Raw genomic sequence first — 23,429 nt, 5'->3', positions numbered from 1 at the left:
GGATATCACGCACTGTGTTGTAAGTATACAGCTCTTAATACGATCTGACGTCGAGATTATGACCAGATGTATTTATAGCCACAAGAGATAAGTGACTTGGAATTTGGACAAGGCTCTGAGAGAAATGTGGAGCAGGGCCCTATTTGGAAATGCTTGATTGCTTTGATGAATAAGTGCATTGTGGGTAATTTGGCCAGTTCGGGGCAAATAAACTGCGGCCATATATAGTATATCCACATTATATATTTTGCTGCCGCAAAGAAAACCAGTTACGCATCTCCAATGATTTCCCTGAGCATAAACACAAGTCTAATTAAAAGATCTCTCTTTCGCTGCCAGGTCAACCACAAGTGCAGTGTAGACCACACAGGCAGGGCCAAGAGAGCATAATTATCTCTCTGGTGTTACAGACAAAAGAGGCGAACAACAAGCAATTTGGTGCTACCTTGAGACGTACCAGTACCATTTCAACTACAGATTAGTATTAGAATGTTTATGTCAAAAGTGTTCAAAAAGAGGATTTAATAAAGCTTATAATGTGTGTTAACGCACCCACAGTAGTCATGGTATCATGAATGCAATCATGTTTTTAATACAGCAACAAAGAATGAGGAAATCCTGTTTAAGCTTTTTGCTGTACAGCACTTCAGTGTGTGTGTCGACTGTGAAGGAAACGACTAACGCTGTGGCCAGGTACTAGGCTGGGCTCGGGACACCCACACACGTTCACTGTTGTCAACACTTTCTTGCTTTCCCCTCTGAAAGGGACTCTTCCGGCCCTCTGTCACACTTCAAGCACATTTGTGGTCGCTGACGTTATTGACAGAGAACATTTCTTTCACACTTTGGTGTCTGCTTGTCTATAAAAAACAAAACCAACCCTTAAAATAGACTTATTTCAAAGAGCGGAAGGATGAAGCAAACACTAGTGAAACCACATTTATTTTCCATTCAGGTCGTGCGTACCGTATCTTGTTATTTTCAAATGCTAATGAACATTACGTTGACATCTTTCGAATACTGTGGATTATTTTATTTCATTATTTTTATTTCTGAAAATAGGCAGGTTGCTAAGTCGGAAATCATTTATAAATACGTTATAATACAAGCAAAATGTACATCACGCATAATAAAAATCCCACAGTTTATGCATGTCTTTATGATTCACTGATTGCATTGAGATTTTGCACTTTCTCCTGCGGTCCTTGAACGCACCAGGGTTGCTGTCTACAAGTCTACTAGGTAAACAAATACAGTGCGGCCGAGCCTTTGGCTAGATGATGGCAATAGCCAGAGCCTGGAACCAATGTTGTGGTTTCAACTATCCAATCGTGGGATGGGACACATGTTCGGTTTTTCCGAGCGCTCTTCCAGTCATTATTACATGAGTATACTCTAAAGGTAACATGCTGCTCTTCAAATAAGGACCAGTTTTGCCAACCACACTGGAAAACTAATGCCAAAACTTCTCGGAACCCCTTTTTTTTTGGGAGATTCCTTTATAATATCAAACTATTCTTAACACAAACCTGTGCTCACTGCCCTCACATTGTTGGTTTGTGGTTAGAGCTCAAGGGAAGGGCGGCAGAAACATGTTTTCTGACACAGAGGAAAATTAAACGAACCACACATTGTCCTTTTTTTTATATATTTGCACAGTCACGTTTTCCCTAAAATTAGAGCTGCAGACTGTTATGTCTACAGTGTTGGTCATTGTAAGACTCAGCTATCCTACAAAAAAGCTCGCCCACACATTATGCTGGGTGAGGAGATTGCACACAGTTGGACATGGTGCACCAGGTTCTTGTAACTTAAACTACAGGAACACTTTCCCCATGGTGAATGTAATTGCAGTTCATTGCAAATGGAACACAATAATATCAACACTTTTGCAATCTGCCTGTTTTTTACTATGCTGTACGCTCAAGGACTGAGTCGTGGATTGGACTCATAGAAATAACCAGAAATGGAGAAGAAAATAAAATGTGCAGAGCAACAGCTGTCTTTTGGCCAGAACCCACAGGTTGGGCTAGAAATAAAAGACAGATGACGTTCACTTGCCTGAGGAATCTGTTTTTTGAACTCTCATAAGAAGCGAAAAGGAGACCAACAGATGCATTAAACCTGAGAAAGATCTGTTTATAAGAAATACATTTGATTTAACTCATTGTATAGGATTTGCCTGATTCACTAGAAATATTGTCTTGCCTTGATACATTGTCCCCATGATCAGTACACACTGTTAGCCATCCTGATAGAGGAAGGAGAGAAGAGCTCGAGCTGCTGAGGAAAGTGACAGTATGTAACTCGAATGGCCTATGCGAAGTCTGTGTTATACTTCAGAGAGGAGCACTTCACATCATGGGACTTACCTTACGATGTTCTCCAGGCACCAAACCTGTTCCCTGGGCTCTGAAAGCAGACAGGACTGACGTAAATGGGCTCCCTGCTTTGTTATCACAGTACCACAGCTCAGGACCCCAGAGGCAATAGGCGTGATTACTGTCTTTTGAATCCTCCTTCCACACAAATAATAACAAATAAAAACAGATTATTACTCATGTGACTTTGTGAGGCTTTGTACTTTGCATTTGTTTGTATAGCCTTATTGATACTTAAATATGTTAATCATGTTGGTAATGGTAATGGTTTTATTTCATTTCAACATGCATCAGATTACAATTGAGTGCATCCCATAATCAGTTCACAGTTCCACATGTCCAAAAGGAGTAGGAAGAAGCAAAGCTTATTAAATCCTACCCCTCCATCTGGTACTTTTACAATCAGTAACTGTTACATTTGTTCACTTCCTGCTTTCCTAATATAGTTTCAGGGTTGTTGTTTTTTTTAATTTTTTGTCCCGTACCGAGGTATGAGGTGATATGAGCATCCAATGCCATAATGGGTACCATAGTAAATGTCAATATAGTGATATATATAGCACATCATGACTGGTTAAATAATGTAGCCGGTATTTGAAAAAATGGGTTAATAAAGACGTTATAACCCAACACATTTGGGTTTTGGATGGCAGTCGATAAACTCATAGGATTGTTTTTTAATGCCAATCACTTCAATTAATAGTCAGTCAGAATGTGCTGGAATGGAAGGTTGAGATACAGGATGATCAAGTTGCGGCCCGAAGCTCCCGAAACCAAAGGCGCATCTCCATGGCCTCTTTAGGAGCAGACCTATCAAACGCCAATCATCTCCTTTTTAGGGCTATCATTTGGTCCCACAGTAAAAAGAAACAGAATGTAGAGAAAAGCAAAGGACCTGCGGTTCCTTCTCATGCAGCAGCAACAGCAGCAGTCTTCTGCTTTAAAGTAGTGTTTTATTGGATATCAGAGCTGGAGGAGAGTCCAAAGAAAATAGGTCTTATTCATTATTAGAACCAGCTGTGGTTTTCCACTCTGATGACTCATCTGTTTTTTTTCTTTTTCACCCTATTCTTTGACTTTTTTTTCTAGAATTTAGGGTAGCTGAGGGTTTTTCATTGAGAAACACTGAGCCATCTCTACTGGATATTTGTTTTGATTATCAGGGATTGCTGCCACAATGGTGCATGTTCATTGCTTTACTCATCCTCCTCCATGCAAGCATTGTGCCACATGGATCCTCTGCATGTTTTATTTAATGTTTCAATCTTTCTTTCTACTTTTCACCCTTCAGTGCCGATGATAAAGACAGAACCCAGTGATGACTATGATTCTTTGGGGACTTCGGCGCTGTCCATACATTCAAAGTCCTACTTCAGCCATTCCAGACTTAACCCCATCTTGCCTGTTGCCGATCACGATGCCTGTCTGGCTGGTGGCTACCCTCCCTGCCCTTCTGTCAATGCTGCCATGCCGTCATCGTCCCCCAATCCCAGCCCAACCCTGCATGACCTCTCCCCTGTGGCATACAACAAGTGCCTCCCCAATAGTCCTACCCAAGTAGTACCTCCAAGTCATATGGTGACTGCCTTCCAGGAGACCAATGGCAGGCCGATCCTTACCCATCCAGCATCTCCTGACCACAGCTCCCCCCTAGGTATGCTCCAAACTCAGGGAAGCCCCAGCCACATCAACAGCCCAGGAACCCAGGGATTCCACCCTGTCTATGCCAACAGCAGCGCTTCATCCTCCCCGGCCTCTCATGCCTCTACCCCCAGTGGGCCTGCAGAGAGTCCATTTGTTCAGGCCTACAGCCCCAGCCAGGCTCAGGCAGCAGCAACCTCGGCTCAGGCTGGCGGGAACTCACCAAGCCTGCTTCACGAGGACTGCAGTCCACCTGCAATTGCCATCACGGTCAAACAGGAACCCCAGGAACTGGACCAGATATACCTAGATGATGGTGAGTTTCAAAATGTTAATGAATGTTTAATGTAAAACAATAGATTGTATTTATGCCGAACATTAGTTGGATTTAAGTCTCTTTTTAAGTCTCTTTGTAGTTTTCTACCAAATAATGGCTGCAGCGTTATGTCACATTTGTTCATTTCTGTCCCAGACAACTTATTTGCTTTTCTGTAGCATGCGGTCCTGTCTTGTTCTTTAAGTGGTAGCTTTAGTGTAAAACAGTACAATGCCTTGATGGGATTTTGAAACAATCTGTCAAAACATAACAAAAAGTTATGAGGTCAGTTGGAGTCCAGCAGAACAAAAACAGTGGCACACGCATAGCAAACCAAACTGTTGACATATCGACTAATGAAGGAAGCAAAACAATAGGTAGGGGTTTCCTAATTCCCGCCCCCCGTCTTTTTTGGAACGCTGTCGGGGGCTCTGAGGCAGAGGCCTTGTTTTCCCGTCTATTCCCTACGGAGTCAGGGCTATGCAACTGTCGTCATCAGGGGAGACTAAAGGGTCATCGGTCTACCCTGGCAATGGGATCAGACACACCCAAGAGACCATATGGTGGACTTTATTGCCCCCTGTGTCCATTCCACAGCTTGTCTCTTGAGTCACCACCCTGTTATCTGTGTTGTCAGAGGCACCACTTGTTGTTATGATATGTAATCACAGAGAACATCGACAGCATTTTGCTAGTTTGAAATTTTAACGCCCCCCTGCAGCATCATAGTGAGGTAGCAAGGCTGTAAATGTTATGTTCCGCTCGTGTGTGTGTGTGTGTGTGTGTGTATAATCAACAACTCACAAAGGTGAGAGGTTGGCATGAAGGGAACAGGGGAGTGGGAGGTTGTTGATGTTGAACTGTAATTGTGTTGAAATACAGATGTCAGCATATCTGTCGGTTTTGATGAGTCCCATTTGTCGTCATAAACAGGCAATGCAGACAAAGAAAGATGTTATTATCAACTACGTATATGAACTTATTCTACACGTTTGCGGATGACTTCTTTTCCAGTAATACCTCGATAGTAAACGCCATAAAATGTGGAATTCAACTACTCCCACCACTAGTGTACAACCATTGGGTACCCAACCATGCCCGGCGGAGATGATCTGACATTTAGACAAGAGTTAATCGTCGGTAATCACTGATATGAGATTTGAACATAAAGGGTTTTTCATCCCCCGATCAGAATGTGAATAATAGAGAACATTTAAAAGTGATAATGCATTTTATTTTCCACTTTTCTCACCACACAAGCAGTCCAGACTCTTTGCACACCTAGCAGCAGTATGTCCACCATTTCTTGAGTTTTTAGCACAAAAAACTCTAAAACTGGTAGGTTTAAAACAATATAGAAATTTGCGATAATAATCAAGATCAGATGATAATTTTTTTCGGTATCGCCCAGCCCTATTTATGAAGTAATCAACATTACATACGTATATACACTGTTAACTTTGCTGGCCATGTTAATATAATTGTTGAAATATGAAATCAATCATTTACTCAGTACAGGTTCAACAAACAACAACTTTTTGACTCTGAAAGGTCATCATACCCGGCAAACAGTTGCTAACCTAATACATTTGTGTAAGCTTTTTGAAAAAGTTTGTCAAAAGCATTACCTTAAGAGTTCATTAAGAATTTACTTTGGACACTGAAATGGATGGTTTAAAATGTCCATATTTCCTATGGGAACATTGAATTGAGCAAATTGGAGTCTGACCAACATCTCAGAACAGACTGAGTTTTGTTGTCTTTTCAACCAAACACCCATAAAACTTTGTTAGTATGAATTATGTTCTCAGTGTTACCAATACGTATGCGAGACAGAAGCTTTCAGTCCATTCTGAATAATTGAATTAAGTGAAACTGCAGCTTTATTTTGGATTTTGTATTGGTATCCCTTTACACAGACTACAGTCATTCAGATATGCCAAGTCTATTGAAATACCAAAATAAAATTCTGTAACCTAGTTTCTTTTCCCCACTACTCCATCCATTGTCACTTAATGGGTTCAGTCTTTCTCCACCCAACGGCCAAATGTGTTCTATCAGTGATTACAGTTGCATTAGGGACGCACAGGAATGTGTATTGATTGACCAAGGACAGTGAAGAAGCCCCGTGAAAAACCTCGCTATGCTACCGTTTTGCATCACCCGTCATCTGCGCGTGCATTCTGTGGTGAGCTGCTGGAGTCCTGGTAAGTATGCGGTGGTAACAGCATACTCCAAAGGCATCTGCTGCTCCCAGTCTTCTCTCACTGTCCTCAAATGAGTCCTAAGTTAAAATAAATAAGATTGGAAGGCAGCTCATAGTGCCTTCTGCATGCATTACCGCTGTGCGTTAGTTAGCTGAGCTCTCCATTAGAGAGGAAGACAAGCAGATGACCTCACCTCAGCAGCAGTGATTTAATGCCAGCGATGTAGAATAGTGTTGCTCCTCACCAATTGGGGGCCGGTGATTTGGAGTCTACGGGAGCACACTTGATCTTCCCCATGAGTGCAGCACCTCCCACGCTCCAATGCTTAGGCCTCCAGCTCTCATCAGGCAAAGGAAATGTGTCTCTCTGGCCAGGCCTAGATTTTATATAGCCCTTGAGAAATCACTCAACTTATCAATGGTGAGCTACTGTACTACTAGGAGCACTGTTAGTGCGGTGGGAGTCTGTGCTTTAAAACCCTTGGCTACACAAACAATTTCCACAGTAGATTTTGTCTGCATACTCCCTTTGCTGTGAGCAAGGCGTACTGCTTTACCCATGCCACCCGCTTAGCCCATGAAGGAAGCGAGGGAATTCTAAATGTTACCAGAAGACTATAAATTGTTGCATCAGACACTTTATGATGGTTCTCATATGAAAGTGAGCTCACACAAAATGATCCATATAGCTAGTACAATGGAAGGTAAAACCTAATCCATAATTAATCCACAATTAGGTTGAATTGAAATTGAATATCTATCTATCATTGTGAAAATGATGCCATTAGTTGTACAGTTTTTCAATCATATAAGCAACATTTTTGTATTCTTAACTGTAATGCAATCATGAAAATAAGTGAATTATTGTTAAATTAGTGGTAAAACATACAAATAATAACATCTATCCCCACCCCCAGTATGCGGCGATGATTGAGATATCGGCTTGGGAGACAAGTCTCATCACATAGACTAACTTTTTGAGCGGTATGGACGAAAATTTATACTGTGATATATTTAGGCTTCTGCTCCACCCCACCCCACCCCCTCCTGCATGCAGGCATGAGGGAGATCCAGCTCACTTCCAGTCTATATCGATATCAACCATATGATTGGTTTTGATATCGTGCTTAAAGTAAATGTTGATATTTTAAAAATGACAATCTATCACCCAGCCCAGAATTTACTATAATTGTCTTATTATTTTAATATTTTTGTTAATGTATAGTTTTACCGAGATTTGTGTACCACATTTCTGCATCCCAAGTTCTATTTCACTTCCATGTTTTTCATCACATTTTTCCGTTTTCATCAGACATTTGCCATAGAGAAACCGTTTCTCTGTATGTGTGATAGTTTGTGTCAAGTAACAGTAGCGGGCTGACCGGGCCAGGCAGCCAATCGTATGAGACTCCTGCTGTGTGTCCTGTCCTATTAGCTGCTGTAGTGATTGGTGATATCATGAAATGCTGCTGAATGCAGCACAGTAGTGCTAATCAGAAGGCCAGATTTCTACCAGCTGCCTCTCCAGAACACAGAGAGCCCTTATTCCCCAAAACAAGAAAAAAAAACACATTGGTCGGTGCAGTCTCTGTCAATTGCTGACAGTTAACATATGTGCTCTGATTGCCTTGCGTTTCAGGGCAGTTTTACTTGTGATTGTTTCCTCCTCAATTCAGGGTTTGTGCATTTGAAACTCGACAAGGGTTGTTTTTTCAACTTAAAAATCAAAATGTTGTCAGTTCTCCTTCCCTTCGGAAACAAAAAGGGGCATTCTATTCTTGCAGAGGATCTCCGTATAGCACAGATGACTCTGAAGGCAACTCACGGCTTTCCTCATGGAAAATATTACACATTCTGGAAAGTTTCCCAGACCCCAGGACTCTCCAAAACCCTTAATGATGATTGAGAGTGCGTCCACACCACGCTGAAAACATGCTGAGTCGATAACATTGGAGTGTGCCGCAAGGCTGGCTTTTGGATCAGAAGGGAGGACTGAAAAAAGAGAGTTAGAGGGACGGGTGTATATTAAATTTGAGGTTGGAAGTGTCTAATGGGACTCACTAAAGCAGATCTGCTTCTGTACATAAATACAATATGTGTTTTCTACTTGCTTATATCAGTTGAGTCAGCAAGTCGTGAAAGTATTGAGAGGGCACCTGACACTGAACCTCTTACCCTCTGACCCCTTTTGTGAAGGTCAAGTCTAGGTAAGCATCCCTAGAAAAAAGATGGTGGTTAAGTGCAATGCCAAGAACAAAGCCTTCTAGACAAAGTGATATTGACAGGTACCGGCGGAATGGTGATGGCTTTTTTATTATTCATGACCGCAAAGAGGATGTAGGTAGTTTACCATTGTTGTTATTGATGCCCTCTCACTGGAATCCAGTTTTCCTGGCAGACTTGACATGACAAGCTTTAAGTAAAAGTTTGAGATAGTTGGAGAAGTATTTCCGTACAAATATAATAATACACTACATTATTATTTTTTAGCGGCTCTATATTACAGCAGGCTACACAGCAGTATATGGTATAACGTTTAACTAAAGAGCTATTACTTTTAGATGGAATATAAACAAAGGGAATTATAATACAGTCGTCCCTTTTTTATTGTGGTGAATTGGTTCCAGACCACACCACGATAAATAACATTCTAATGTGCAGGCTACGAGATCACTGCAGGGACGCAAGAAACAGTCACAGTAGTTAACACAGTAGTTAACCTCCAATGTATTTACTATAAACTTAAGAAAAAGTTTCAAACGCAGCGGGGAAGGACAAATTAGGGAAGTAAAAACTTACCACTTCTATATGAACTTCTTTCCTTCTATCACATTGGACATGCCATGGTTGACTACATGCAGTGTGAAGGTAGCGCCCTCCATCTGGTACTTTTACAATCAGTAACTGTTACATTTGTTCACCTCCTGCTTTCCTAATATAGTTTAGTTTTTTTTGTGATTTTTAAAAATGTTTTTAATTTTATTTTTGTCACGTACCGAAGTACAAGGTGACATATGACTTGTCTTTTGATATTTTTGGACTAATAATAGGCCATAGCCAACCATGAAACAGCAATCGTGAATTAAATCATTCATTATTTTTTGAAAAAAGACGCTAGTTTGAGGGAGCGATGTTCAAATCGTGATGTAGCGTTGGATGACTGGTTCGGAGAAATTGAACCACCGTGCTGTTGAGTGACAGGCCTTTGGATTACCCCTGTCTCTTCTTACATCATTTATCCTCATTGGCTAAACTTAAGAGCCTTCCGATTCCTGGTAGTGATCAGTTTTCTTTTTTGTAACATATTTGACACTATTGTCAAGATTGTGTGAACTCTTAGCAATTAACTGGATCTAAGTGGTTACATATGACATTGGCAGTGGGGTCACATTACTCATTTTACGTCTTTTGAAAACTATCGGGAATGTAATTATTTTCGATCAGATGCATAAAGACTAATGTGTAAAATCAGTCCTTTCATTACCCAATTGTGCCGGCATGCTTAAGCCTCCATGTGCACCACAGCCCTGGCAGAAGAACGACAGGATCTGGTCTAGTTTCAGTTGTTCTGTCATAATATCCACAGTCACTGAAAAAGAATGTGTCTGCTCAAAAACTGCACCTAACCAAGCTAAACACATTTTTATAAGTTTGAGATCTGACACATAAACTGTAGATGTGCTTTTTAGGTCTTGATTTCCAATTACGTTAGTATTTACTCGACTTGTCAGATTTGCTACTGGAGGAAAGTGTAAGTTATTTTCTATAATTCACTCAAGCTGTGTACAAAAGGAACAACAACGATTTTTGCTGAAAAAGTACAACTGGACTTTACTCAAGAACCGGCGATTCAAGCTGCACAATATATTTGAAGCTCTGTTTCTTCAGTTAATCACGCATGACGTATCTCATAGACTTTCTCCTGACGCAGCCGTTTGGAGGGTCGGTTTACGTGGCTCACATTCTGAGGTTTAGGGAACACAAGTTGAAAAGCCACAGAGACACACAGATCGTCGTGGGTCAGGACGCAGACAGGGCCTGCGGCTTGGCATGGATAAGTATCTGTGTATAGCTGTGATCATGAAGCTACCACCTCGGAATATGACAAATGGGAGTGTGGTTGATTGCACTTACGGGATTATCATGAAGGGAGTCTCTTTTGCTAAGAAGGCTTTATATTCCTCATATATGAGTTATGATTCGGTGTTCACAGAGTGAATGTTTTTTTGTGGTAGGTTCATGTGCTCATTTAGTCTTTGAGGTAACGATTGAATGACAGCAACTAAACTGCTTTATTTATTAGCAGCACATTCTACCACTACTATTTAACCATGGTTCCTCTTTGGAGATCTTGTTGCAAACACCACAAATTCTGAAAAGAAACCATACATTAGCTTTTAATGGAGGATATCTCCAGCTGGCAAAGAAATATGAGCAGATGGAAAACTCATCGCAAATCTCAGCACATTCTAAACACCCAACAAGTCAACAGATTCACTAAAAAGTCAAGGTTATCATGTTGCAACATAAAGATGTCAAAAGTCTGAACAGCACCCTTGAAAGTGGAAATTGCTCAAACCCGGGGGCAAAGGCCCGGAATTCAACAAACACATCTATTATGTCTCTTGCATTGAAGCAGCACTTTTAATGCGGACTTAAATACCTGTGGCATCAGGAAACAGGAGCAGGTCTCCATTCCAGACCACTTAATAACAGCCCCCTCCATCTGAATTGTGTTTGCTCAGTGAAAACGTATCCTGTTGCGATGGATGTCAGGAGAGAGTTCTGATCCAGCTGTGTGTGATGGGGAAAGCCTTCGAGTTTTGCAACACTTGGCAGAGTGTGTCGTTTACCCCCAGAACGAAGGGGGTGGAAGTCTGGAGGAGGTAGTCATAAAGCCAACACAAGAAAACTGGAGGTGAGGTAGTCATAATGACTATAAATATAAAAAGGAAAGAAAATACTTTGTCTGTAATATTTCCGTCAGTGAAGTGTGAACAAATTTACAGAGCCAGTGTCAATGTTATAGTCCATTAAGGACCCATGTGGACTAATGAAGATATGTATGCGCAGACAGCTGTCAACAGAGTGGATCACTCAAAAGCGATGTCGTGATCTATCAGATTCGATGTCTTGGATGTCAGAATTCAGTGTATTTATGTGAGCTTGAGAATGAGACGAAAATTTGGGTTCAGCGGAATTCCATCATTTCCTCAAATCCAGGAATATTCAAAGAGCTTGAGAAGAAGCAGGTCAACCATATGAAGACGTGAGACATAGACACAGTCAGGCAGGTTGAGAGGAAAAGAGGAAAAACTGAGGTGGAAGAAAGTAGCATGCAATCCCGGTGATCTTTTTTTCCCTGGCAGCTTCTCCCATTGCCTTTTCTACACACACACACACACACACACATGCACACGCAAAGAGTCTATGTGCCTGAAGAAATCAAAGAACAATTAACAGCAGCCAAGTTAAAGATCACAACTTATCTCTCGGCAGCATCGAGACCACCACGCAGTGGGTGAAAGATTTATTTTAGACGAGGGAACGATCATAACCAGTGAACTGCAAGTATCCTACTGTTGACATGTGACCCACAGCAGCTATAAACCTCAACAGGTCCCTCGACTGTCCTGATTTTATTCAGCCAAACTCAGCTGGTAACAAAACAACATAATAACAAATAGGGAAATCATTTCATGCTTGCAAATTCTTTTGTGTGAGGAGTAGAGATGTGATGAAAAGCATGCGCTGCTAAGGTCCACAATGTAAAATACAATGCACACCCCGATTTGGTTTTCAGGTAGAAAGCTCTGAAATCTATTTTTGTTTTGCTGGTTTGTGTGCTTTTTGTGGCCTGCAGCATTGAGGATTCAAAATTGTCGGCTAGCTTTCAAGGTCAGCGTGTGAGTGTTAATCAGACAAGGCTTCAGCACATTCTGTCACATCCCAAGAGATCACCACGTACCACAAAGCCAAGTTTTTGCTCCCAGCAGGGCCTTTTTAACAGTGACCCTCTGTAATGAGTGAATTTCTGTGACTTGTGTGTGGAAGTCCATGTTCAATGCGATTTAGCTCACAAATCACAGCCAGCTTGACCAAAAATCAGCCAACAGAATGGCTTCACAAATTTTCGAGATGCTAACCAAAGGCCGTGTTTTTCTTCCACACACACTCACTCAAAAAACGAAAACACAGAAGGGAGTCTCTGAGCCATCGGCCTGTGATGGATAGTGAACAATAAAGCGTGCACTGAGATTAACCTTGTTGGACAGGGAGAACACTCTTTCTCTGTATATAAATAAAAGAAAACAATTTTGAAATCCCACCTTACAACTAACATGCAACAGGTGATTTAACGAAGCTCAAGCAACTGCTCAAATGTACCTATAAATCCTAGTATTTTGCAGTACATAGCCAAATCCTCACTCAGACCAGTGCAACTGACTGAAGTATGATTATTTCAATATGCTCATATTCTGTATCAGCCTCCACAGGAGCATACGTTTCTCATTCTGAATCAGTCGCAGTGAGTTTATCAGATGGCTGAGTTATTTTATCATAAAGCAGTTGGTAATGAGCCATACAAAGACTTTTAATCTGTCTCCTTTCATTCGTCAGGCCTGGAGTTGTCTCTGATGTTCATTCAGTAAAGTTGTTTTCTTCACTTGCACTCCAACTTCTTCTTTAAGTTAGATATTGATAAAGTTTAGATGTCGACTTTAAATGTGCCATTTTTCAAAACCCCTCCATTAGTGGAAATTTAAGGTAAATTCAAATACCATGGCGTAACCATAATCATTTTTTCAGCATTACCTGTGCAAATATGTTTGTTGTAATGTAAGGTAATACATATTTACGCCACAATAAGAAACAAACCGCTGCTACGGCACTAACTAGCTAACCTCCCCAATTTACTTATTCTAAACTTAATGGTTTCAAACAAAGTGGTAAAGTAAGAAGCCTAAAACTTACCACTTCCACATGGAATGGGAGGATAATATTTTTTCACTCTGTCCTGTTGGACATGCCATTGTTGACTCCATGGCATGTGAAGGTATGATAATCAAATTTAATGTTATGGTATGACGCCTAGTGACCAGAATGCTACATATAATTTTCAATATTTTTTTTACAAATAATAGGCTATAGTTCACCATGAAACAGAAATCATTTATTAATTAACTATGTTTTGGGGAAAATGTGATAAAGTGAGGCAGCAATGTAGAGAGGGATGACTTTCAAGTGTGCTTGAAAGGGTCGGAAGTGTATCTGCTGTGTTCAGGAGCTTTAGTCATGCGGAGTTCTATTAAACAGCCGGAACCAACCCTCGCCCCAACACTGAACCTGCTCTCTTCATCAGCCTGTCCCTTGTTGGCAGCTGCAAAAGTCAAAGCACTTGCAACCATAGACTGCTAAAACATGAGTTTTCCTCCTTAAATTACTTCCGTTGTGATGTGGCGCAACATAAAAAACAAAATTAACTTGTAGGGCCCTTAATATAATGTTAGAAAAAGCACTGGTATACTTTGCCAAGCAGTCTGAAAGTGGCTGCACTATGATTTCACAGAGGTCAGTGAAGTGATGGGGGCATTGGAAAGCAGCAACCTTGTAAACACCTCTTCCTCATCCTCCCTGGGGACCACCCTCTCACGGGCACACCCGCAGCCTGGGAGGAAATGAGAGGAGGCGGAGAGGAGGGAAGTGGTGCTAGGAGACACAGAGTGAGGTGCGATAGGGAGAGGCACATCGAGAGAGTGCACGATCAAAGACAAAGGTTATAGACCACTGCTGCTAAAACAAGCACACCAGAGGTGGAGCTTTCAATGAAGCTCTTTAGATGTCTAATTTGGGATAGTATTTACCTTGGATCACATCTTTTTTTGTTATTTGTGTAATTTCCAAGTGACACCTACATTTTCCAAGGTCAGGGTTCATTAGGTTCCGCTTTGTTTTCAATATATCGCTCTGTAGACTTTATGCTGCCAAAGAGAAACCTGGGTAATGGTAATGGTAATGGTAATGGTTTTATTTCATTTGAACATGCATCAGATTACAATTGAATGCATCACATAATCAGTTCACAGTTCCACATGTCCAAAAGGAGTAGGAAGAAGCAAAGCTTATTATCCATCTTGTACTTTTACAATCAGTAACTGCTACATTTGTTCACTTCCTGCTTTTCTAATATAGTTTAAGTAGTTTTTTTATCAAGTACCGAAGTACAAGATGATATGACCATACAATGACATAATGGGTACCATAGTACCAATATACCAATACCAGTACCAATATAGTGATAAGACATGCTCATGAAAAGCCTTCTGGGACAACCAGTCTCCTGTTAGCTTTATGTTGATGTTCTCCTCTGATTTCAGATCAACAGTTGCAATAAAAGCGACTGTTGTAATGTTTAGATTAGGTTCAGCTCAGAACTGCACACTCGCTCTAATCGCCATTGTTACCTTGTGACACAATCCAGGTTAAATATGTGAAATGTGAAATTGATGAAAAAACGTATAAAGATGTATTTTCTTCCTGTGACCCTTGACCTCTCATCGTTGTTCATGCTGTCGGTTGTCAGCACAGGATAAGCGACGCTGTCGGAGCTTCTCCACCCAGCCATTTGAGTCATGAGCGTAGGAGGCAGCAAATTGTCCATTAAGTGTTTCTGCTGAGGCCAAGAGAAGATTTGATATAGTGGGGAAACAAAAGTAATATGTAGCAGGAAATTCAATTGTCTCTCTCCAGCAAGTTGGACCTTTAGTTTGGCTTCTCTACCAAATCAATTCCACATGAAGTTCAAATAGGGTTTAACTTTGTCTTACCAGTCCCCTTTGACTCTAGTGAGTAGTGTTTATCTGTGTTTATACTATATGCCCCAGCTTCTATGACACTGGCGCACTTCCTCACATGCGGCAAGAGCCGAAACGCTACAATAGAAGGAAGCAACCTCCGCTTTCTCACAAGGCTGATGTGCCAATACACGAGTGTCAAGAAGGAATAGGAAGCATCATCCTGCACTACAGCATGAAGGTCCTTGACCTCAACACAGCTGCAGCTTTATTCCTGCAGTGAAAGTGAGAGAAGTTCAGGAAGGTGCCCTCCTCTCCTTCAGTGTCATGGGACTGAATGTGAGAACAGAAGTCCCTGGCAGGAAACCTCTGTTACAGACTTCGTGTCAAAGGTTGTGCTTTCTAAAGTCAGTTCAGAGAAGCTGATGGTTGTGAAGTCTCTCTCCGTCAGGTCATTGCCAGACAACCGATGGCAGAGGATCAGGTTGCAACTGCTAAAGCCTCCAATTGACTGTTGGGCCTCTGAGCTTTGCATCTCAGCAGACCTGACAGGTCTGGTTTAAACTCCTAATACTCGAGGTTGGATTGCTTGGTTGTCCTTACAGTTTAATATTTCATTCATTATATTTTATGAATTATATTTCTCAGTTTGATGACTGCTTCATTGGTTACGATTATCTTGACTTGTATCATAAAGCTGTCTGGGTACTCTAGTCTGGGGCAAATGGTAAGGAAATGACAGGGCAGCTTTTGTGACTTATCAAGTGACAAAACTCATATACAGGTGTCCCTCGTTTATTGTGGTTAATTGGTTGCAGACACATCTGTGATAAGTGAATTTCCATGAAGCAGAGAGTACTTTCAATCTAACTCTAACCGTGGTTATAAAACAAGAGTTTTCAGAATATCTCATATTCCGGTCAATATGGTAATAAATCGATTATCATTTGAATTAAAAATAAAGTTCAACGTTAACAGTTAATCATGCCCGATTCTGGATTTGTTTCCATGTGCATTTAGCTAACCATTGCGGTATCTGACAGTGAATAGGGCAACATTCAAAGCATCATGTCATCATTCTGGCAGCAGCCATGGCCAACAAGTATGTTTTCTATTGAGCCCAATTTTAATAGGTTGACATACAGAACTAAATCAGCATTTGAATTCTATTAAAATCTCTGAGAATTGAAAAAAAATGTACATATTGGATGAAAACATCACTGATTGCATCAGTCTGGGCACAAAAAGCCACCATTTGGACATAGAGACATTTTATATGATCCCCCAATGAGTTACATGTACAGCGTGTACAATGAGGCCATTGTATTTGTACTGTACTGTGTAGGGAAGGCAAAAACATGAAACCCTACTCAAACTTTCCAGTCGTGTCTACCTTTGCACAGGAACGAAGTGAAGTGGTTGTTGTCCTAATGAGCATGAGCAGTTGTCAAGTGGTGGTGCCTGATAGATATTAAAATGTATTGACCTTGCTATATTATATTATATTATCCTATTAGAATCTCGACCAACAAGCACCCACCCACGCAGCCTTGTGGATGTATTTTTTGTTTTCTTTTAACCAGGATCTGTACTGGTTCTCCGTTTATTTGCACACATGGCTACATTGCCCATCGGCGGCACTTTTGTTAGACCAATTAGCTTATTTTAAGTGTTGTGCAATAAATGGTGGTATTAATTAAAATAAGAAAAATAACCTGCCCAACAGATTTAAGAAAAACTGACTGATTGTACTTGTTTCTGGTGTTTCTGACAAATAGAAGGTGCCTTGAAAGAAACAAAACATATGTAAGTCAGCACATTTCACATTGAATTCATGTATTGCTTAGATTTGAGTTTTTGCAGTGCGCCTTATTTAAATGTCTGGGCTTCGGCAGTGTCAATATAAGTCCTGACAGGTTGACCTCATGGTCGACTGACTGCTGTGGCACTGCTGCTAATGAACTATGTCACAGTGTTTGAGTAAGTCTAAAGAGACATGTTTTTCTTTTTTTTCGCCCAGGGAATAATGCAGTTGAATTTTCCACTGTTTTTGTTTATTCATGGAGGGGTATCCTCTCAGTTAGAGCTTTCCATTATTAGACTGAGCTCCTGAACTAAGTCAGAATAAGACAACAAGTCAAATATGTTTACCCAGCTGTCCGCTGAGATGACACAATTAATTTGTTCAAGCATAATGTGTAAAATAGTATTCATTTTAAAGTGGTCCTCGCTCTCCGGGCTCATTATATAAATAAGGATGAAGTTTTGCAGCCAAATTCCACATTGAAATGTTTCCAAGCGTGTCTGACTGCGTTCCTTAATGCTGCATATTTGAGGATATCTAGTCACTTCATGGAAGGCGAAAGTGATCCTAAAATAAAATACCGTCGTGTCTGCATTGACACATACCTGACATTGTCCTCTTGTGGTGGTTTACTAAAGGGGAAAGAAAAATGAATAAAATGCATGAAGCAACAGTTTCCTAATCAATCAAAAGGCAAAAAAGTCAAACATTCCAGTGCCAATAAGACTGTTTTAAGTTTTCAACAATGTCTAAAAATCCCTGAGGTTGTTGCTAGCACCTCATACATGCATTGCCCCTTTGGTGTGGCATTTGGCCACATCCTGCTTCTGAACTTCTCACTCAACGAACTATACGTAAGTGAAAACAAAAGGGCAGCTCTTTACGTTTGTCTCACTTCAGCACCCGTTTCCCCAGAATGGAACATCATCAGCTATGCCAATGGAAAGTGTTAGTTGACAAATCACAGCAGTAAAAGGAGGCAGTAACAGTACAGTTTCACTACTGTTTAAGTGAAGACAGGATGTGTGTGTTTTTTTTTCTTCTTATTGCGGAACAACATAAAAGGTATTTGTGGCTCTTTTACAGCCAAGCTTATTCCTTTTCAGACTTACCTGGAGCTGTTTCTCACCATGGCTCCAAACTGGAGGGGTGATATAAAAGTTGGATCATTGTTAAACGTGTGCTCGTGGTTAATGCCTTGCCATGGCAGTGCTAAAATTAACCTGCAGCGTGTAAATGCCTGTTGAGCCAAATAGAGTTCAAAACAGCCTGCAGTGTTGGCACAGGTTGTGTTTTTCCAATGGGAGTTCCTCCTGGTTCAGGAGGTGAGTCCCATGCAAGATGTTTGTGTGTGTGTGTGTGTGTGTGTGTGTATGTGCATGGAGGTGTTAGTCTGGACTGATGATTATTGTAGATACTGTATGTGGGTGGCCTGTTTGAAAAAGAGTAATCCTTGATGCTTTCTATGTTCATAAGATGCTGTCTAAATTCAGTAATTGCTTTATATTTTCATGCTACACTGTGCGAAAAATGTAAAATTAAATCCAAGCAAATACATTACGCATTACATATACATACATTAAATCTAAGCAAATGAATTTTGCTTAGTTTTTGTATGATTGATTTTCATTGAGCCTGCATGGTGGTCGAGTGGTTAGCGCGCAGACCTCACAGCTAAGAGATCCCACCCCTGGGTATCTCTGTGTGGAGTTTGCATGTTCCCCCCGTGCATGCGTGGGTTTTCTCCAAAAACATGCTAGGTTAATTGGCGACTCCAAATTGTCCATAGGAATGAATGTGAGTGTGAATGGTTGTTTGTCTATATGTGCCCTGTGATTGGCTGGCCACCAGTCCAGGGTGTACCCCGCCTCTTTCCCCAAGACAGCTAGGTTAGAATGAAGGAATTGAATGTTTTCATAGTTAGAGCATAGAAAATCTACTAAATATATATGTTTTAATGTTATTAGAGCCCTCCAGACATTAAATAACACCCCTATAGTCACCTTTACACTTGTATTACCCAATGTAGTTGACATAATAACCGAATGTAAGCCAAACATGACAATAACATTTCAGTAACATTATTGACACCTGGTGGTCAGTGTTGAATACTACATATCAGACTTTGAATGCATCTTCTTAATTTTAGAAGTATGATGTGACCTGTGACCCTCGTGAGGATAAGCGGTAGAAAATGAATGAATGAATGAATGATTTTCATTGAATTTTCACCAAAATGTAACTGAAATTTCATCGATAACCCGCCATGGGGCAAAAAAAAGTAGCAACTGTCACTTAAAATCAACATCGCCAGGATGTATGGGAAATTCCATTACAATTATTTAGTGTTGTTTTAGTTTTTGAGGTGCATGTTTTTTATGAATTTTAGAGTGGTAATATGTTTTGACATTATTATCTACTGTAAGTACAGGAAGAATGTCCATAATACATTACACATATTATAGCTCTTCTGAAGTCCTATTACACTCTGCTTGTGCACCTAATGAGGTGTTCAGTTAGTGTCAATTACATGTTCTACTGTTTGTTTTTCAAACATTCAAGCCGTGTCTCGTGATAACACATTGCCTCAAGGTGGGTGGACTTCCTGTCTCGGCTCCTCACCGTTAGACTCCGTCAGTCTCCGACAACATCAGTCCACTTTATCACAACCAGGTTTATAATTGAAGAGCTTCTTGTTTGTGTTGAGCACCAGGACTGGAGGTCCTCGCCATCTTCTCAGTCACTTCCCTCTGTTTTGCCAAAGAACACAGAGCAGATAAAAGCTGCAGGGCCGCCTGGCCGACTGTGGGAAAGGCGCGGGCACAGGAAAGACATAAGGATGGCTTGTGCAAAAGAGAAGTGTGTATGGTGCCGATATGACTGATATGCTTGGACTCTAGGATGCGAATGTCTCCCAAGTTCCTTTTTACGGGACAAATTATGTGTGATACTGCCCCATTGTTATGTTGGTATGTTGGTATCATGTATTGAGAAAAACTGTTTACTTGGTGTTTTGGTATCATGGCACCTGTTTGGGCACTGCATTCTGCAGAATGAAGACAGTTCAAGCCAAAATGACGAGTTTGTTATGCACAATATTGGATGATAACTGAGAAAGTCTATGAAAAGCGGGGTGACCTTTTAATAAAACTTTTAGTCAGAAACAGAATCCTACAAAAACTTCGGTTTGACTGTATAATAATCCCCGTTTTCATAGTTAGAGCATAGAAAATCTACTCAATATATATTTTTTAACATTATTAGAGCCCTCCAGACATTAAATAACACCCCTATAGTCACCTTTACACTTGTATTATCCAATATAGTTGACATAATAACAGAATGTAAGCCAAATATTACAGTAACATTACTGACACCTGGTGGCCAGTGTTGAATACTACATATCAGAATTGAATGCATCTTAATTTTAGAAGCATGATGACGACTGTACACATTTTATTTGATTCAGTTGGACTATCCTGAGTGAGGGCGAAGCTTTGTCGCCTAATAAACACGTTTTTTTAAAGTAGTCCTGTTACGTTGGCAGTGGTTCACAACAACATCAGGATGATGTTAATAATGATGTTAATAATTTGCAACAACAAATTATTATACTGAGTTACTTCTTCTTATGATAGTGATGGTGCAATAGTTAAAAATGACCTACTTCTTTGTTTCCACAGTTAACGAGATCATCAGGAATGACCTTTCCAGCATTTCCGTGCACACTCATGCATAGACGTCACGAAGTGCTGCAGCAAACACATCCATAACCATCATCAACAAAAACAACATGAAAAAGAGAAGATCCAGAAGATGAAGAATAGCTACCACGACCAGGATCTCCCATCTGATCAATGTTCATCACTTCCTTCGTTCTTGCTCAAAGACATGATGCAGATCCACATGGATTCTGTATCGATCTGCCTGGAAAAGTTTCTATCTAGTATATTATATGTTGATGTATGTAAGTATATACAGTATGTCATATAATTTGTACAAATTGGAAATGTATAGAGGGCAAGATGCTCTTTAGTGGACCAAACAGCTCACTGAGATTCTTATTGACTATCTTCATTTGGAGTGTGATGCTTTTGCCCATGCATGGACAAGATAATGGGACAAAAATTGTCACGGTTCATGAGTTTGTTTCTCTTTTTTTGGTGCGTGTAGTCGATCCGCAACAACTGAATTGGTGCCTTACTAGTTAGTGAAGGCGATGGCCGGCAGCAGATGCAAATTACGGTTAATTACAACCCAAAGTGCAAAGTTTTATATGACGCTTTTGTATCATTTGATGATGGTTTGTTTACAAAGAAAATCGACACATGTTGGAAAATGATATCGGGATTATATAAAGATTTTTCTGTTGTTTTTTTTCTCATTGTCCATTTATACTGAATGTGATGTACTATATTATTTTGTATGGACATATCTGAAAATATGCCTTATGTTTATTCTACGTAGTTGGCTTATCAGCACTGTCTTCCCTTATTATTGCGTCCTTATATATTCTTTCTACTAAGCTTCATTATGCTTTTCACCTTTGTGCCTGTTTTATCATGCCCAGTCTTCCACCCAGACCATGACATAATGATGCACAGACAATCATTGAACATCACATAACCTTGGACCAAGGTCACCAGTAGTCACATGTGCTAGATCAACAATGGTATGCTTACCTGCTGAATTTATATATTACTCCAAAGCAATTTAGTCTTTTAATTCTTGCACTGCGCATTGAAGATATAAATATAAGCGTCTAAGTATGCCACCGGATCGGTTTAACTCATCGTCTTGGTCATTTAAATGAGGACCTGGCAGGACTGTTACTTCTACCTGGCAATAATTGATCTGTGTAAACCAAAGCATTATCTCTTTGGTGAAATTATTGTCCAAATTTCTCTTTTAAGGGTTCAACATCCAGTGGTTCCCCCAAGTACAAAACTATTAAGCACTTTACCATACAAATAGGTAGTCTTGCTTCCAGACCAAATGTATGTCAAATTCCTGCTCTTATGTCATGAACCTAGGAACCTTCCAGTCTTTTCTATGTCATGTATCTTTTGGAGCATGCACATTGACCAAATATTTTATATTATTTAGCTGATTATTGCTTTCTGTGGAGCGCTTATGTCCATTTTTGGAAACATATAAAAGCATGACTAAACTACATGAGCAAGGATTCTATTTTGTGCCTTAATGTCCTTCTCAGATTCAAGATCATTGTGACTATTGCTTTTCTGTGTAGACACAAGGTGAACCATATTTCTCATTTATTAATATGACATATTTATGACATTTGAAATGTGTTTTAAGTGGTATTGTGACCATGCATAACTTAAGTCCTTTTTTATTATGAGCTGTTAATAAATGTACACTTATGTTGTATGACTGAATAATTGATTATTTTATTTTTTATTTTCTCTTTTATTCTTGTGGTTATATTAAGTCTTGATTGTTACATGGTTTGTTTAAATAAAATATCAGACCTATTTAGCGAATGACTTTGTTAATGTTTCCAATGAGTAAAGTGTCCATTAGCAACAGAGCCTTGAAAGATTACATTTCATTGCATTTACACCATTGCATACAAAAAGGCAATTTTATGTTATAAAATCAGTGAAAGAAGAGTAAAATATATTTTAATTTTAAGGTTAGGGTAGGGTTGGGGTTAGGGTTAGAGTAGGGTTAGGGTTCGGGTTATGGTCGGGGGTTGGGGTTGGGGTTAGGGTAGGGTTAAGGTTGGGGTTTCTTTATGCTATGATATGAAACCAATACACATTAGGTGAATTTGTATCGTATGAAATGGGCCAGCCTGAATGTTACTCAGTATCAGATCGGAAAGAAAATCAGTGGTATCGCACAACACTAATCCTTACTGACCACCACTGCATACTTCTATCATTTTTGTCAAATGCGGATATTTTCCAAATATTAAGGATCATAATTTCTGTTAACTTGTTTGTTGTTTTTCATTTTAAGCCATCAAACCCATCCCAAACAATTTTTAACTTTTAATTGACACCTCACTCAACTCACTAGACAACTGCTAACCCATCTGCTGTGGTACAAAAGCCAGTTTCTGCAAGAAAAAGTACAGATTCTGTCATTGGGGATAAAAAGTCAGCTTGTTAGCTTTTAAAAGAGCTCAGGACCAAGCCATGCAACTACTCCAAATGGTTCAAGTACAGCTTACATCTGCTTTTGTTATGACCTTTTAGGCAGTTTAAGTAGAAAAAAAAAAATCCCAGAATGCGAGGGGTTCAAATCTTCTTTTTCCATT

General features: G+C 40.1%; 1 protein-coding gene across 2 annotated transcripts in view; it reads left to right on the top strand.

The window, feature by feature from the left end:
- Nucleotides 1-22,660, top strand: part of LOC131105300 (nuclear factor of activated T-cells, cytoplasmic 1-like) — a 46,357-nt gene extending 23,697 nt beyond the window's left edge. For both annotated transcript variants that reach the window (XM_058053283.2, XM_058053284.2), the window contains 2 exons: nt 3,673-4,338; nt 20,827-22,660. In XM_058053283.2, coding sequence (XP_057909266.2) covers nt 3,673-4,338; nt 20,827-20,882 — 722 coding nt within the window. In that variant the 3' untranslated portion in view covers nt 20,883-22,660. The remainder of the gene's footprint in view (nt 1-3,672; nt 4,339-20,826) is intronic.
- Nucleotides 22,661-23,429: the final 769 nt, after the last annotated feature.

The sequence above is a fragment of the Doryrhamphus excisus genome, linkage group LG5 (assembly GCF_037039965.1).
Source record: "Doryrhamphus excisus strain RoL-2023G ecotype Guam linkage group LG5, RoL_Dexc_Guam_v1.1, whole genome shotgun sequence".
Classification (NCBI taxonomy): Eukaryota; Metazoa; Chordata; class Actinopteri; order Syngnathiformes; family Syngnathidae; genus Doryrhamphus; species Doryrhamphus excisus.
This window is presented reverse-complemented; position numbering and strand designations above follow the sequence as displayed.